Source organism: Rhamphochromis sp. 'chilingali' (genome assembly GCF_963969265.1).
Source record: "Rhamphochromis sp. 'chilingali' genome assembly, chromosome: 5".
NCBI lineage: Eukaryota > Metazoa > Chordata > Actinopteri > Cichliformes > Cichlidae > Rhamphochromis > Rhamphochromis sp. 'chilingali'.
This window is the reverse complement of record NC_137932.1, coordinates 13,629,432-13,648,025: the sequence shown is the minus strand read 5'-3', so window position 1 is coordinate 13,648,025 and position 18,594 is coordinate 13,629,432. Positions and strand designations below refer to the sequence as shown.

General features: G+C 38.3%; 1 protein-coding gene across 2 annotated transcripts in view; it reads right to left on the bottom strand.

Annotated features, from left to right (window-relative positions):
• Positions 1 to 1,380: 1,380 nt before the first annotated feature.
• lin28b (lin-28 homolog B (C. elegans)) overlaps positions 1,381 to 18,594 on the bottom strand; it is a 27,783-nt gene continuing 10,569 nt past the window's right edge. For both annotated transcript variants that reach the window (XM_080882410.1, XM_080882411.1), the window contains exons 3-4: positions 11,141 to 11,328; positions 1,381 to 7,152 (exon numbers count right to left, since the gene is read on the bottom strand). In XM_080882410.1, the coding sequence (XP_080738536.1) occupies positions 6,840 to 7,152; positions 11,141 to 11,328 (501 nt within the window). In that variant the 3' untranslated portion in view covers positions 1,381 to 6,839. The remainder of the gene's footprint in view (positions 7,153 to 11,140; positions 11,329 to 18,594) is intronic.

Sequence of the window (18,594 nt, the reverse complement as noted above, 5' to 3'; positions counted from 1 at the left end):
ATCAGCCTAGCCAAATATACTATCATCAACCACTTCATTAGGTACACCATTAGGTATTAAATGTTAAATCTTCATACCATAGGTCCAACAAGGTGCTGAAAACACTCCTTATTTATTTATTTTTATCCATGTTGACATGACAGCATCACACAGTTGCTATAGATTTGTTGGCTGAACATTCATGTTGTGAATCCCCCACATCACCAGCTCTACTGGACCAACTGGTGCCTCTGGAGGCCATTTAAGTTCTTTATATCATGTTCAGGAAACTAGTCTGAGGTCATTTGAGCTTTCTGAAATGGCACGTTATCCAACTGGTAGTAGCTATCAGAAGATTTAGGTACATTTAGGTTATATATGTATGTAGGTTATGGTGTTTAAACAATATTCAGGTTGTACTAAGAGCCCCAAAAAGTATCCCCCACACCATTACACCACTGGCTGGTTTACAAGATAGGATGTATCACTACTTTTATGTTGTCTACACCTAAAGTTTGGCCTATCATCTAATTATCGCAGTGGAAATTGAGGCCCATCAGTCCAGGAAATGTTTTTCTAATCTTCTATTGTCTAATTTTAGTGAGCGTCTGTTTCCTGTTTCTAACTGACAGGACAAGCACCTGGTGTGCTCCTCTACCGCTGTAGCCCATCTGCTACAAGGTTCAACATGTTGTAATGAGTGATTTTTGAGCTACTGTGTCATAATCGGGCATCAACATGACATTTTCACCCAGAGAACTGACATTCACTGGATATTTTCTCTTTGTCAGACCATTCTCTGTAAGCCCTGGGGATGGTTGTGTGGAAAACTCTCAATAGAATCAACACTTTCTGAAATACTTAAATCTACATTCATCCCCATTCTGATGTGATGCCATTCAAAAGTTTGAACTTCAGCAGGTCATCTTGACCATGTCTACATGCCTAAAAGCACTGAGGCGCTGCCATGTGACTGGCTGATTGGATGTTTGCATTACCGAGCAGTTAAACAGGTGTACTTAATGAAATGGCTGTGTTTTCCATGTTTGTAGCTCAGTTACCCAATTAGTATATCCCTGGTGCTGAGCTCTGTGCATGAAAAAACAGCTGGATTTTGTAAAGATGTGGTGGAGCTGTGAGGCAAAGCCTGCTTTTTGCATAAAATAATTGAAAACATAATTACATTAGAATATTTAAATATTTTATATATTTTTAAAGTATGTGTATGACAAACACAAGTGTCCTGTATGAAATATAATGGGTTGTAATTTTATCTAGTTTGTAATGGAAGTTTTTGTCAATTGTTTTGTTAAACTTACCTTTTTGCTAAGCCACAGCTCATTCACTGTGTAAGTGTGGATTTTACATATAAGAATATTCAAACATTAAATCACCACAGTATCAAGTAAAAATTATACATATTTTAATGCCAATATAATACGTTTATTTTCAAATCAAGTGAAACATTTAAGACATATTTAAAAATCCAATCCAAGATTCACAGAAATAAAAATAAAAAAAAGGCAGTACACTTACAGTATATTGGGGCTACAATAATGAGTGATATGCGCATAAAATGTTTTTTTCCCCATTCAAAAGCTATCAGTGCACGGCTCTCTAGGTGCTCCAGAGAAAAGAGCACAGAAGACTCCCTTGGCCACGATGTAAAATGAAAAAGCACAAACAGATTTGTGTAATGTTACATTAGCTATCAGTACAACTACATTAAACTGCCTTGGTTGAATTCATAGGTCCTTGAGTGGTTCAATCTGTCAGTATGACATGATACATACAGTTCAGTAAAAAAAAATCATTATTAATGATATCTTCCCCTACAGCACATTGTTTCTCCTGTCAAGGCAAAGCACAGAGCAGCCTTCAAAGGCAGCATGAGGTATGTGAACTTCATTCTGTCATCAGTAACCTCCATACGAGAATCACCATATGAGAACCGAGGTTTCTGCTGAGGTTTCCCTGCCTAGGATCATGGCATACATCCAATATTTCTTCAGTGATTTCTGATGCATTATTAATAATAATTCACCTTGCAGCCTAGGCTGTATGGATTTAATGGAGCAGTTTAGGCTATAAACTTCTTGGTTTTCAGATCGATCTTAGAGCCATGTGAGTAAAAGGAGGTCTCTTTTAAGTCATTTTATCATATCATCACTCTTTACTTTTTCTTCGATTATACTGAATTAGCTTGGCCTATTCTGTTCTGAATTAGCAGCAAGGTGCCATTAAATCTCCAAATTGTGTAATTTCTAACTTCACATTCCAATAAAGAAGGGAAAAAGCTAATAAACCCCTGTAAAAGTCATTTGGGTTAGTTTGAAAGTATAGTACCTTAAAGCTGAAAGCAGATGTTAAGCATTTTAAGAAATAGTCTTTTCTAGGGCAGCTCCATACACAAAATAGTGTGTGGAACCTAACTGGTTTCACTATGAATTTTGCAGAGTGGACAGAGGGGTAGGCACATTTTAGTCTGTGCATGGCCACTCCCAGTTAGCCTTTGGCTCTAACCCTGGGCTAGGAAGATTGGGGTTTTTTTGCTAGCTACAACTAGATATTGAAGGGACAAACATGATCTTGTTATTCTTTCATTGAGTAAGCTAGACAGCTCTCAGCAAATTAGGGATTCTCAAGAATGATAAACAAAACTTTGAGATTCAGTTTTCACAGTAAAGCAGTCCAATTTTTACTATAGGCTACTCGAACTGAAGTCTCCGCAGAGTTGTTTTGACTTAAGGCAAAAAAAAAAATGTAACCATAAAGATTTAAGGCAACAATTTTTCCTTTAGCTCCCAGAATCCTTATTTAACATGTCAATCTTTGTTATCACCATATTAGCCTTCTGTACAAGCCATTAAGGACACATGCTGCTCATGTGACATTTGTGTTATTTACTTCCGCCACTGTGGGGCACACTTGGGCAACTTTGAGATGGATTTACATTCAAATTATAATGGGATCTGTCAGATTTATTACGAAATTTCTTTATTTTGGTTTTCACTTTCCTCTGTGGTATAAAACTGCATCTGATAAAACCATGTTACTCAAACTAAGCACCTTCCAGGTACTAACTGTCTAGTGTTTTTGATGATTGCATGGAAGCCTTTCTTGCTTTTGTTTAAATGTTCATGTGATTTAAAATGGAAGAGGGTTTATTATACCACTTAACAAATTGTTTTTCTCGATGCAGCCTTGACAAACCTTCAAACAGCCATTTGATTATTACTACCGCAGCAAGATTTGCCTCTCATAGAAAAGGGTTTGTTGGCTGTGTCAAATACTGAACAGTACACAAGAGAATAATCAGTAGTTACATTGATTGGAAGAAAACACAAAGCTAATAACAACAATAATATCACAATATTATTCCAGGGTTATGCATTTTGATAATAACTATGTAGGCCCACTGCAACATAGTGATTCCCTCAGATGAGTATGAACTATAATACTGCAGTTATTTGAAACATCAGTCTTAAACCCTCAAGGGTTAGGTATAGAAAACAAACATTTTTTCCTTGTCATTAATGAAATTTCACCATTACCAAAAAAAAAAATCTACAAATTTTTATCTTAACTGTTACCCGCCGCTCTATACCACAAAAGCAATTTGCAAAAAGGACATGATAACACACAACTTCTGATTGGGCTGTAAAAATGGCTAACCAAAGCCATGACCTCACTGCTATGAAGCCCCAAAATAAGATGTTATCTACCGGTATTTGGTTTTAGGTCAAACGTACACAAAAAGAAAACTAGGCACTCCTTTCTTTGAGTACAATCCTTTTCCTTCTTAAAACAATCATCAAGTGGTTTCCAAAATGGTTATGACGAAATACAACCAAACAAAAAACAACAGTTGATGGGGTTTTTACAGAGACAGTGAAATATATTTTGCTATTAAACACCTCTATAGCCAGTCCAACAAACTGAGGTAAACTCTCTGGCTGTTTGCACACAGATCTGGCAGAAAAACTTCACCCTGGATGCGTGAGACAAAATGCCCAATCTGACGACATGTGTAAAGGCGTCAAGAAAAGGGCTTTGATTGTAGGATAATATATTTGGAGTCACAAGTGATGTGCCGCTAGGGCTGATTTGCCGAAAATGCTGTGTGACTCTAGTGCGACAAGTGGCATTTTAACTAAGAAAAAAAAACTGCATGGAGGAGGTAGAGGACTTGGGAGGAGGTAAGGAGTTTGTGGAGGAACAGCGTTTATGAGGTAGCCTTTTGCTGTAAACAAAAAAAAAAAACTTTTGCGGTAAAAGAAAAACTCATTAAAACTGGGAAGGAAGACCAGGAAGTCTGTGGCAACATTAGGGAACGTCTTGCACAACACCTCAGTATAACAGAGATCTAAAGTTGAGGTCATCAAAAAAGAAAAAGAAAAAGAAATAAAATAAAATTATGTATATACAAACAAAAAGAAATGCACAGCTATGTATAACTCAAGAGGTAGTTGCTAATAGTACATCAATCGGTTACATATGTTTCTTCGTCATTGCTTAACAGAGTTTGTTGAGAAAGTCAGTGGATGATTCCCAAAAGAATAAAATACACTTTTTTGGTTAATTCCCTGAGAACAGTTCATCATCCTGAGAGAAATTGTGTGTAAAAATGTAAAAATACATCATATAAAAAGATGTTTCCATAGAGTTTCGAGCATGGGCTGTGCTCCTTCTGTGGTTTGGTCATTCACTTCTTCTTTTTTTATCTCTGTCATGCTGCATTGTTGAGATTTGATCTTTAACGCACGCACACATTCAAATACACTGTACATTAAATAAAAAAAATAAAATAACAACAACAACAACAACTGCTCTAATGCGCTTTCAGCAATAAGTTCCTCTTATTTGAAAGAGCGAGGATAGCAAGCACTTCAGCAAGTCTTAACATTAAATGCCTTCAAAAACAAAATAAAGCCACACTCTTTGGTATGGAAATATACCAAAAAATGTTGCTTGTCTACTTAGAGCTTTTAAAAACACACACGCTAGTTTGATATAATCGTACAAAGTTATTTGATTTGTCAGAACATTAAGATACAACTCCAAAGCGACTCAACTTGAATTGTGTGAGGAGTCGACTTCAGATAAGCTCTTTTCACATTCAGTATGGTCAGAGAAGAGTTGTTAGGTCACAAATAAGTGCCACTAAAGCCATGCTTGGGATTCAAGTTATACCAAAAGCAGCACTCTTATTCTCTCTCTCTCTCTCTCTCTCTCTCTCTCTCTCTCTCTCTCTCTCTCTCTCTCTCCTTTTTTTTTGTTTCAGTGAGTTTGAAGCAGCAGCAGTGATGTCACCTCATCCCAAAGAGGACTGCGCATTAACCTGGCTGGTGCTGGCTAACAAATGGTAGGCACAGATGGAAGAGGAACAGGTGGTTCGATCTTACTGTAACACGGCTGGGAGAGCAAACAGCTTGACATTCATTTTTCAAGAAGGATAGTTAGTGAGGTATTAAATAAATAAGATACAAAGATAGTATAATGGTCTGGTACTACACCTGTAACAAAACGGTGAGCTTTTGTGCTGTATCAAAGGCGATTTCTGAGTATCTGATTTAGCAAATAAGGGAAAATATGGAGTTTGGGGTTTTTTTTAAAGTCAGTTTGATTTGTCATGAATGAAAATGGTTAAATAGAGAGAGAGTTTTCACACACCAACAAAGCATCTCATGCAATATACACCTATAGATCAGAGCTAATTCCTTATAAATGCGTTACTTAAAGTTAATAGAATTTTAATTATATCTTGTGACTTTATATATATATATATATATATATATATATATATATATATAAATGACTTATACTATAATTTATAAACTGTGATGTTATTTTCAACTAATTATGCCGCAACCAAAATGGAAATCTAATGATCGGTTCATTACTTTGAATCTAAACTATGATCTAGATGGATTATATGATGTCTTACATAGACTGTGTCTATCTATGATAATAGGAAACATAAGGGTTAATAGTGTTGACTCACACCTGAGGAAGAGGTGCTTCAGTCTGACAGTTTTGCTTTCTGTTCGAGCATGCGTAACACGCACAGGACACGCGCTTTCTCTCAGTCTTGCACATGTTTGACGTCTGACAATCAGTTGGTCCGGTCTATATCATATAAGAGGTATGTGAGTGTTTAAGAAGTATAGAGTGTGATCTAGCAGCTGGCTGTCTTTTTAAAAAAATTCCCTCTGGGATCCATAAAGTTTCCCTAAAGATCTTTAGAAGCCAAGCTAACGGTCCTGCGGGTCTGGATTATCGCTTAGAGGGTCTTGAGGTCTTGAGGTCTTCTTCTAATCCTTCTTAAGATGAGCTACTGTGTGTGCTAAAAGGATGCATCATGATTTTTCAGAATGATTAGGCCTACAGGATATTTTGTGGCTTTAAATCTGCAAGATAGTCGTGTAGAGAAAAAGCATTCATAATGGCCAACACTTAGGTCCAAGGGTACAAAGGCAAAAACAATCATCAAGACTAGACTTATACAGTGTTTTTTGGTTTTTTTCTCACTCTCGTGCTGCAGAGACTGAAACAAGAGTGATCCCCTGCAGTCACCATTCCAGCCGTGGTTGCCATAGCTGCACCAAATGACTGCAAGTCAGTCACACACATTCTTGCCCATCACGTACCCCACTGATCGTTGCCATAGCTGCGCTGGTTAGAAATTGTAAAAAAAAAAAAACAACAACAAAAAAAAACAAACAATAAAAGTAAAGGAATAAAGACCTCCCATTTTTCACAGGTGTGAGGTAGATGAGGGGAGCTTCAGGTAACCTTGATTGAGAGGAGACATGAGGTGTCAGAGGCTAGCGGTGAAAGATTCACCCCTATGGACTATTTCAGGATTTCCTCCACCTCTGGGTCCGAGAGCCACGTTGTGTATGGGGCTCCTCGGGGGAAGAGGAGGAGCCCTCCAGAGGAGACGAGCCAGAGCGCTCCTCTTCCTCTGGGAGAGAGAGGTAAGGCCCGGTCCCTGGGCTAGAGGCCGAGGTAGACGCATGTTGGTCCTGAGAGCCTGTGGCGGGCGCCAGCGCCTTGTGGGGACACTGAGCCACCATGTGCGTGATGCTCTGGCAGTAGTGGCATTTCTTTGGCTGGGGGGGCAGGCCACACTCCTTGGCATGGTGATCCAGACCTCCACAGTTATAACAGCTGCAGGGGACAGAGGAGAAAAGAACAGAAAGCATGAACAGGATCTTTGTTTTTAGCTTTTCCTTTTCTTTTTCTTAAAACAGAAAACAGACTTTGTAGTTTTGAATCTGCAAGCACTTTGCGGCTAAAATACAGTTAGTTCCATAATTTGTTGGACAAAGACACAACTGTATAGGAGTTATAGCAGTTGATACAGCCTTCCATTTGCAAAGGCCCAAAGATAATTAGAGAAACTAGAATAATTTTAAATAGAAGGACTGTTTTTGACAATCCTTTGCAGATGGCAGTCCTGAAGCCTAGAACTCAATGACATCACCAAAGGCTGTGTGTCTTCCCTTCAGATGCTCTGCTAGGTTTGTTCGTGGCTCTTTCTGCATTCACTTTTGTTTTCAGTAAGTGAAAAGCATGTTCAGTTAGGTTGAGATCAGGTTAGGTTGAGACTTGGCCACTGAAGAATACGCCATTTCTTAGCATAGGGAAAGTCTTGGTTTGCAGTATTCGATGGAGCGTTAACCATTTGCACTTTGAAGCGCTCTCCAATCAGTTTACCAACATTTGGCTAATTTTAAACAAAAGAGTATAGCTGTGTACATGTCACAATTCATTCTGCTACTTCTATCAGTGGTCACATCATCAGTAAACACTAGTGGTTGATAGCCGTACATGCTCATGCCATAATATTTCCTTCATGTCTGGCAAGGATCATGGTATGCTTCATATCATGAGCTGTTCTCTCCTTTCTCCATACGTTTCTCTTTCGATCATTATGACACGAGCTAATCTTGTTTTCAAGAATCTTTTTTAGAGCTGTGCAGGCTCGTTAAGGTGTTTTCTTGTAATGTCTAATCTGGCCTCTGTAATTACCCTCATGAAGGCATCTCTTGATTGTAGACTTTGGCAGAGTGTTAGATGTTGTGAGGTTGTTTTCTTTCACTATGAAAGTAATTCTGTCGTTGTGCACATTAGTTGTCTCCTTTGGTTTTTCCGATCTCTTGATGTTGCTGAATTACCCGGTGCATTCATTTGTTTTTAGAATATTTGGCGTCCCTCACTTGCACTGACATTTCTCTGTGCCTCACATTTAAAATCACAGTGAAAAATACAAATTCAACACATGGAACCAACTTCAGATATGTCTGCTTTATTGGTCATGAAATAATGAAGCAACAGATCTGACCGGGACATTAAAATGCTTTATTTTTAAACAATTAATACAGTGTTATATATAATAATTTAAATAACAAATGGAAGTATTTTTAAAATACTGAAATTCTTAAGCAGTTAATGCAAACTTTTTTTGAACCCTTTGAATTAAAGCTGAAAATCGGCACACTTGATTGATTTAAAAAGGCAAAACTACAACAAATATGGCCCTACTAATAACTATCATTTCTAACATGGTAATTATAATAATAATAACAATAAGAAGAAGAAGAAGAATTTTAAAAAAAAGAAGAATAAAGATTTTATTTCACTCTTGTCCATCATCGGCACTACGGAGTAGAAATGTCGGCTCCAACTAAAATTCCCCACTAGATGGGAGTGTTGTATATGATTTTGGTCTGGTGTGGCCGCTGTGGCATGCCAAACTGCATTATATTATTAGCTCTGAAAAGAATGCCAGCAATGAAATGGCAACAATAAAAGCATGAAGAGAAATTAGACCAAAATGTTAGCCCATCATGATGCCATCAGTTCTCTTTGCACTGCATTAAATAATAAATATTTTTTGTCATATTTTCTTTTTTCTTTTTTTTTAAGGCTTTATGTCACGTACAAGTCACCGTTCAGGTTTTTAATAATGTCCTGGTGTAAAAAGCTTAATATCTCTTGGGCAATGATGTCTAGAACAAATGATTCTGGATTCATCAGTCTGTGTTAAATTTCTACTGCAGCAGTGCAAAACTCAACCACTTATCATTATGAAATAACTGCTTACTGCACACATTTTAAGGTGCATCTGATTTGATTGCCAATTAACAAAATAAGAATTGACAAGTAGACCCAACTGCAAATTGTGGCCACTAAATAAGAAATTGAACCATGACGGCCTTTTCTATGGAACCAGATAAATTATCTTTACTTAACCTGTTCTTTGCATCCAATAAAATAACAACTGGCTGTTTGAATTAAATAAGAAAAATTTAATGCAATGTTTAATTGTTCTTTGTAAAGAAAAAGTATTATTTTTCTACAATAAATAAACCATAAAGAATATAATAGAGACTACAGATAAGACTGCTACCTCACTAAAAGCTGTGACATTAATTAAGAAAGACTTAAAGGTAGGTTTTAAGAGGTAATTAGTAAGTGTCCTCAAAACCTGGATTCATACAAGTACAGTGATCTGATAAATTAATTCGTGCAATTAAATAATTATATTTATATACTAATTATAGTTCAAATCCCGAGGTAGCATGAAAATCCATCAATTTATTGGAGAATTTAGGTTTTAAAGTTTAAAATATTCACTCATGTAATTCAGATTTCTTGTATGTCTCAGGTCATGCACTCATTTAGTGTAATGAAAGCACAGTTTAATCTCAGCTAATTTGATTCAAATGCGTGCAACACAAAGAGAAAACATTGAAAAACTAAATTTCATATCAAACTGGGAAAAACCTGGATGAAGACAAAACAGCTCAAAATATTTGGATGTCCTTTAAGTTTAATATTGAAGAATGTTTTTATCACATATTAAGACTAATGAGCTTTAAATGCTAATGGAAATTTTTTTTTTCAGGGAAATGGTTACAGATGAGTGCTTAATTAGTTTAAAGAAAATTCTGCAACAGCTGATGAACATTTCTCAACAATTACTGTTAAACATCGACTTCTCTGCTAATTTCTGTTTGATAAAAAATCAGCACTGTCATCACTAAAGTTTTTAGCCACTATTTCCACAACCGATGAATTGTTTACTCAATTTTTAAACTGAACAGTTTTACACAACGTGATCTGAGCAGCTCTAGAGAAAAGAAAGAAATGATCCGTTGCATAGCAGAATAACCCGCAGCGTAACCCACCAGTAGCTGCTCCCACTGACCAGCATTCACAAAGACAGAAACACACATCTACCTGCCATCACTAAATCCAAAACCACCTTGCTACCACATTAGCAGAAGACAGACACTTGACCTAACACTGGATCAATTATCCAAAATAAGCTGAATTATTCAGCTGTGTAAACCAATCAGGGAGCCTTCTCTGTCAGATACAGTTTCTTCCTTTCTAACAAATGCTTTTCTTTACCACTATTAAAAAAAAAAAAAAAACACAATAGTGCTGCATTGGAGCACTGAAGCAACAGTGATGCAGCAACATAAAGGGTGCCAGCGCTACACTTTCTCATGTAAATGTAGCCTTGAAATCATGTGATACCTTCCCACAACAGATACAGTACTTAGACTCTACCTGGCAGGATTTGCCGCACATCAAATGAGGGCACTTTCTTTCAGTAGGAGGACAGGAGGACTCTGCTTAGCGTTTTCAAGGCACTCCCTATGGCTCCCACTGCAGATTTCAGCAAAGCTCCCTTCAGGATTCAACTGAGGACAAAACAATTGATTTGGCTACCGCTGCATTGAGATGCATATAGGTCCAATCTACCCCCATGCTAATATAGTCTCTAATGTAAAAGCTGGCAAATTGATTTAAAATAGCGGCAATGGCAAGCGAAGTGCCCTATTCAATTCCTTATTATGGTGCACAATAACCATAGCAACAGGCATGTACCGAGGCGGATTGAATAGATTTAATCTATAATCTCAGCCCACTCAGAAGCCACTCACTGCGGGTAGCTGTACGTATAGAATATGTTTCCTATTGCTACAGCGTAGTCTTGCTTTCTCAAAGCTAACCACAGGCACCTATACGCATTCACGTATTTCACATTTTCAGGAAAACCATGCATACGTGTGATTACATTCATGCAGACGCAAAACATATACATACATTTTTTTTGTTTCAAAAATGAATAAAAACCTACCGGTCTCCCTTTGGTTTGCGTTTCTGCAATGGGACCTTCCCTTTGGGTCTCCTCTCACTGCCTGCACAGGGTCCCCCACCAGGTCCGGTCACCCGCAGGGACTCTAGGCCCTTAGAGGACTTCTTATAGGTGAACTCCACCTGCTCACCCTCCTTTAAGCTGCGGAAGCCCTCCATCACTAGTTTGCTCTGTTGGAAGAATAAAAAAGGGCAATTATCCCTTTAAAAGAGGCAGATGCTTATTGCCAAATGCAAGACACAAGAGTGTGTAGGTAGGATAACGCCCTGTGTGTTATAAGCGAGAGTATCTGACACGTTAGGGCTCATGTTTGTTGAAATTGCTTTAAATTTAATGTCAAAGCATTTGTTTCCCTTAGGTTAAAATATTATAATTGCAAGCCTATACAAACATAAATCTTTAAAGGTTAATTTATAGGACGTTAGATTTTGTAAGAGCAAAACTGTTCCAGGAAAATGTAAATCTGATTCTTTTATAATAGTAAACCACGTCACTGAATAAGGTAGCTCGTTAAAGGCAACTGAAAGATCTCTATTATGTTAGCTTTAAAGGCTTTTTATACAGCAGTATCAGGGTGCGTTTTACCTTTGTTGGTTATATTGAATATTTTTTTAACCCCAGATGATTCATGGAAACTGACAAAGGCTATTTAATAGCCTTCAGTATGCAGCTAGACATAAAGACAGCCCCCTTCTTAGGCAGAAAATGCAATCTTTCAGTGAAAATGGATTAGTTCCTCTTTCTGTCTGCATAAGATAAAGCATTAATGTTACGCAAGCCCACACCCATTAGGTTAAATCTACACATTGAGCAGTTGCCAGATATATTATTACGTCTGCACACAAAAAGTTCCCCAATCAACTCCTTTTATTTCCACATAGCTCAAGAATCAACATTTACTTTATTAACACGGGCAAGTCCACGAGGTGGGCTTTTACACACTGCCACATGCAGCGAACACAACAAGTATTAGCAGACAATGAACATCGAGAGGCAAATACATTACTTCAAACATGGTGGATTGACTATATGTGGTTTGTACCAACTGCCGTGAAGGTTGCTCCACAGAGCGACTTATCTCACATGATATGTCCTTGGTTTACTCTCTTTATCTACTTTTCGCAGAGACACCACTTCCTTTTCTGCAGGCTTAAAAGACAAGAATGTTACACCTATACAATCTTTTTTTTTTTTCTTAAAGCATCCACCATCCATCTTATCTACATGATCGGAAATATTGATTTAGTTACTACATAACCACTGGACAATGATTTATGTCTTGTTGATCGCACAGCGCGGACGGCTGATAGGCACAGAATCCGTGACCTTCATGAATCGCAGCAAGCCCTGCGGCTCTTATAGGTAAACACACGCCCACATGGGCATGCAGTGTGCAGAGCAAACCTACTACCTACTATACATCAAGACCTATAAATAACACACAGGCTATCTGTAAAAGCAGTGCATGCTGTAGAGTCAGATATGTAGGAGACAAAGGAAGAGAAAGGCACAAATGATCAGATGATATAGATGTGAAACTATAGAAGAAGGAGAGAAATTGTGCACAGCAGCATTTTTCTGCAGCGACTGAGGTTACAGGAAGCTGAAGGCACTCTATAGGTGGTTTGTAGATAGAGATGAAAACCTAAGAGAGAGGAAAGACGTACAGAGGATGTGGGAATTAATTACAAACTAAGAATAGTGTTTGAACTCACTGCACTCGGATAATTGTCCATGTGAAAACCACTGTACAATAAATGACCACTGGGATACCACGTGGATTAAATGGAAGTGAAACGAAATACATTTAATATGTCTCTGTTTCCTTCAGGAAAACAAGTATGAAAAAAAGGAAAACATTTAACCTTGTTTCACACAGCGGAAAAAACTTCAAAACCTACCGCAAACACAAAGAATATCTCAATGTAAGAATATGCAATCAAATACATTTTCTTGGGATCTGTTAGGTCGCCTTTAAAAATTCAGGTAACACAAACTGTCGTTATTACAACACCCAGTTATTCAAAAAATCATTTTAAAAATGCTTAATAAAATGTATTCTAGAGGCACTCACATATCACAGCACTCGGTAAATGAGGGTCACGCCAAGACTTTCTTAGGATTAAAGAAAAACTTTCAAATAGATAAGAAAAAATAAAATATCCACTCTACATTAAATAAATCAGTTTATGTTCGTTTCTTTCTGTTTTTAAAGTAATTTTTGTGCATTTTTAAAAAATTATATATATATAATTTAGACAATTTAAGTAAGTTGCATTTTTTTTATATTTTCCCTTTTCTTATCTTTACCTCCCTTTACTTGAACTTTATTCCTTAAAAGAATGATATCAAAGACAAACTTTGACATCATGAAAAAAAAAATAACTTCAGTTTCAAATAATAAAGGTTATTAGTTGTTGTTTTGTTTTTGTTTTTAGGGTTTTTTTAGAATTGGTATTTTTACAACTTATAGTTCAGTACAAAAAAAGTTTTAGAAAGCCATCAAATTTCTTAAACTTGAACAATGCTGATATATAATTATGTTATTTCCCTGCGTTTTAATCTTTTTTTTTCATTAGAGATTTTTGGATTTTGATTTTTTTCATATATATTAAACACAAATTAGTACATGAAACATAAACTTTTACCAAATAGCTATTAATCTGGATTCCAAAGGCCTCTCTCACAATGAGTAATAATACACAATTTTTTTCTTTACTTTTTTTATATAATAAAACAATAAATAGGTTTTCAGTTTAGTCCTCAGAAAATATAGATATATACACGGAAGAGTTGTGACTTCATATTTAACCTTTTTTAAACAATTCTTTCTTTTTTTCCCCACATTTGAACATTTCAACAATTTATTCGAAAGAGAAAATCGCCTTTTTTAGCATTAAAAGCAAAATGTCCAAAATTCACTCATTCATTCTTCCTCTGATGTCCTGCTTGATTCCCCCACTGCAGTAAGTGAGACTTACAGCCAAGGCCACTCTGCTTCTAGTCGATTTGTGATGGAAGACTCATCCATTTTGGGCATTCAGCTATTGGATTTGGCTTTGAGGAATAGATGAGAATCAGGGAATGGAAATGAGCAAGAGGAAAGATTATGCACCACAGATGCAAAAAAGGGAATAACACAGAAGGGACGGTGAGGAGAGTCACAAACTAAGCAAGCAGCATCATGATCAATCTCAGAACATTATGTTACAAAATAATAATAGTAATAATGTTAAGATTCCATATTCATTAACCTATTCTTTTATCAAAGTTCTCTGCTCATACCAGCAAAATAATCAACCAAATGAGAAGCTACAGCCGAGCTATATCCTGGTCATTCAAATGGAAACACCAATTGATTTTATAATTGCCATCATTAGACCATCTGAATGGCTAAAAGGCATTTGTTCAGCAGATATCAGTAAAAAGACAACAAAAGGTTGTGCCCATCCCCCATGAAACACAATATATTCAGAATAATGATAAATAAACATCAGCTGGTCTCTAGACTATGGCACACGAGCCCTTCCTCTTCCTCTCCTGTCTTCAGTCCAGAAGCAGCTTGTCTCTCCAGGTCAAAGTTGAGTGGTTTGTCTCAGCACTCTACCCCCCCCCCTCTCCAACTCACTCAATTCCCACAATGCACCAGTGAGGAAACCACACATCCCCTTTTGTTCTGTAGAAATGCAGGAAAACACACATAGACACACACACACTAAAATCTCCTCCATATAGTTTATGGCATCATGTTTGTGTCAGATACGTTCTGACGCGTTCACTCGCAACAGCTCAGTCTCTGCAATTACGTAATAAACTGCAGCATATGGATCTGTATATACATGTGTGCCTCCGAGCTGCTCTATGCATGTGTAAGCGTGTGTGTGTGTGTGTGTGCGAAAACTTCGCAAATCAGAACCTGCAACCTGAGTCCCCTCCTCTCAAGTGACCTGGCGGGTGTCCTGACCCGTTTCAGTTTACGCAAAGAGGTCAGGAGAGGGCACGGCTAAGGTGAGGGAATGAAAGAATGCCAAGCAGAACGAAAAAGAGAGAAGGAGAGCAAGAGAGACTCTAACACAAAATGGGGGAGTGGCTTAGCACAGGGAGGTGGATATGGGTGGGAATCTGGAGGAAGAGGAGGACAAGGGTGGGGGGTGGGGGTTCATGGAACTACCTCCACCGCATTCTGTTCAGCTCCAATGGAGGAGCAACTCCTCATCAGTGGCTGGAATTGGGGGAGGCCAGGAACAAAACCACCATTTGATCAGGAACCCCACAGGTCAGCAGGAGAAATCCTGAGGTCAGTGGTATAACCATCATAGCACCACCCCCAGCCTGCTGGGAAGACCACACCACCACTCTGTGCTTAAACTTAAGGGTCACCAGCAGCCAGCACCATGCCTTAAATGGAAGAAACCTATCCAACAAAAAGATCGAAAGATACTCTAAAAGGGCTTGATTATGCTTGCAAGCTTCCTTATGTGTAATAAATATCTTTAGGTCTTCATGCATGTTACCGTACATATATATATATATGTGTGTGTGTGTGTGTGTGTGTGTGTGTGTGTGTGTGTGTGTGTGTGTGTGTGTGTGTGTGTGTGTGTGTGTGTGTGTGTGTGTGTGTGTGTGTGTGTGTGTGTAGGAAAGAGCCAGAGATCAATATCGACACTGACATCCTAGATAGAAATAGCCCTCCTTTTCATCAGCCGGCCCTCGTCATCACCAGACCCAGCAATCAATACAGGAAGCTGTAATGTGAGGGGATGGGGAAGCAAGAGAGAGGAGAGCCACCATCCTCCACCAGCCTCTCTCTGAGGCGACCACCAGCTATGGAATGGCTAATTATGGGATGCCTTAAATCAGAGGTGGAGAAGGGTATTGTGCTCGTTTCTAAGAGGACCGGGAATGTGCAGAGGTGAGTGAGTAGAGGGAGATGGTGGTCAACATGTGGCTTGGTGTCACTGAGTAGCTTTTAATACACAGGAAATGCTAAGTGGATAAAGCTGGGCTAGATCAGCTCAGATGGACATAACCCAACAGGATATATATAAACCAAAGAAGAAAGGGAGAGGAAACACACACACACACACACAAACATGCCAGTGAAAACCACCAACAGAGCCGCTCTTATGTCGGTGACACCGCAGCCCTCCTCAACACATTGTCATTAGTGGCTCTGACCTTTGAACCTCGCCCAGCCCCCATCAAACAGTTAAAAGCCTTCATGTTTCCCCTGCTTCAAATTAACAACATCCAACACCCCCGATTATGACTGGGCCAAATATTTGATCTGGGGAAGGAAGCACTAGATCATCCTGGTACATTTATCAGCATGAGAGGGGGAAATGAACCTCACTGAGGTGACTGGTGATAAAGCACACAGCCTGCTAATAACTGCACCTATTCAAAACAGAAACAGTCCAGTGTCACTGCAAAGATTCACTGCCAGCCATTTAAAGAGGTGTCACTTTCACAAAAGAACAAATGATGGAATATATCATAAATTTAAAATGACAGAAATCAATTTTAAAAGGTTTGAATTTTTCACGTTTTCTTTTAGGAAAAATGATGGATCAATGCAAACCTTTCAAACCTTACACGTGTACATTGGTAGTGCATACAATTTGAGTTGCAATCATTATTTAATTGGTTTTACAGTTGAATCCATTTACAGAGGCAAAAAAACAGCAGCTGTCTTTTTTTTTTCTTTGTATGCCTTGGCACTGAACTCACCCAATCTAACAAAGTAGACAGATGATGATGTAATGCGTGACAAACATGACACAAAAATGAGTGCTGGTTATTAGCTCGGATCTGATGAATTCTAACATGAATACAAAGAGATGAACATGAGATAAATGTAGTCAGATGTTTAATTGAGGGATTTTATACATTTTATTTACTATAATAGCTCTAATCTTTATCTTTATTTTTTTATTTGAGCCTTTGCAACAACTGTGTTTTTACATATAAATTGCTTTCATCTGTCTCTCTAGCAATTTTTAATAGAAATTTGACTATAGATTATCGCAAATTAAAACCGTTTCAGGCAAATCTCTCCAAAAGAAAAGCTTTTAAACGTCTGTTTACACATGTTGTGTCTAAATCTAACTTTTCTCTATCCTTCGGAAATGTAACAGTTGTTTTATTAATTAATTAGGTCTTTGATGATTATTATTTTTTTCCTTTTTGATGCTTTTCTTTGTCATTTTTTAGGACAAAATGATCAATGGAGAAACAAAGTGCTAATAAATAAAAACAAATTGCAGACTGTAGCCCTTAAAATCTATCAAGCATTGCATAGAAGAACTGAGCAGCCAAGAACATTAAATATTAAAGAAAGAACTAGAAAGAGCCTCCTGGAATTTTTCATTCCTGGTAATTAAAAAAAAATAGATTAATTAAATGCTTAAATCCTTAATCAGCTCATACTGACATGACCAGCGGAACTGCTGCTCTTTTTTTTATTGTAGCCCTTCTGTGTCTACTCCATCACCCTTCCAATTACCAATCAAACATCCGCTATATGCGCCCAGCTCCTCAAAAGGAAGTCACATGACTTGTCTTTCTTCTTCTTTTGCTTTATTTGATGTAAAGACGGGAAGGGTGGCGGTGGTGTGGGTGAGTGGAGTGGTGTGGCTGCAGGAGACACAAAGCCTGATACTGGCTATCTGCAGGCAGAGATGGGTGGGGCCTGCATGCCAAACGGTGACACGGACCAGAGGTTAATCTCACTAGGGGCCCACTTTAACCTCACTACACAAAACACACACACTCTCTCTCTCTCTCTCTCGAGTGCGCACATGCATGATCAAAAACCTAGAACATTTTTCAACGGATCACACGTAGGCATCGACAACCTGGTGGCTGAAAGCAGAAAGTAAGAAGTGCTCACACACACACTCACACACACACATTCGTAAGGGATTCATAAACTCATGGGGTTTCAGGAGAATAGCAACAGCAAACTGTTCAACATTTCAAACTGATTACCGACAAAGGGCAGGCAGCACCCCCAACCCACTAAACCCCTCGCCTACCCTCTTGCCTTTTTGTCTTTAAGAAATTCCTCTTTTTAAAGAATGCCCAAGGAGAGACCCCCCCCCCCCCCCCCCCCCCCCAACACACACACAAACACACACACACACATAGTAAAAAACACTCAGCCCAGGTAGAGAAGTGGTTGACACACAGAGATAATGTAATAGTGGAATCACTAAGGAGAGAGTGAAGATGCTTAATTACTCTCTCACACCTTCCGAAAGGAAGCGATCAGATAGGATCCGTGATGAAGAGGCCTCCCAGGAAGAGGCCTCGTGCTCTGGGGGGTGGGGGGGCTCACACTAACTCTCTCTTTCACACACACACACACACAAGCGCACACCCTCCCTCCTTTACCTCCCGCTCCACCACTCGCTCGTCTTTTTCCAACCTCTCAC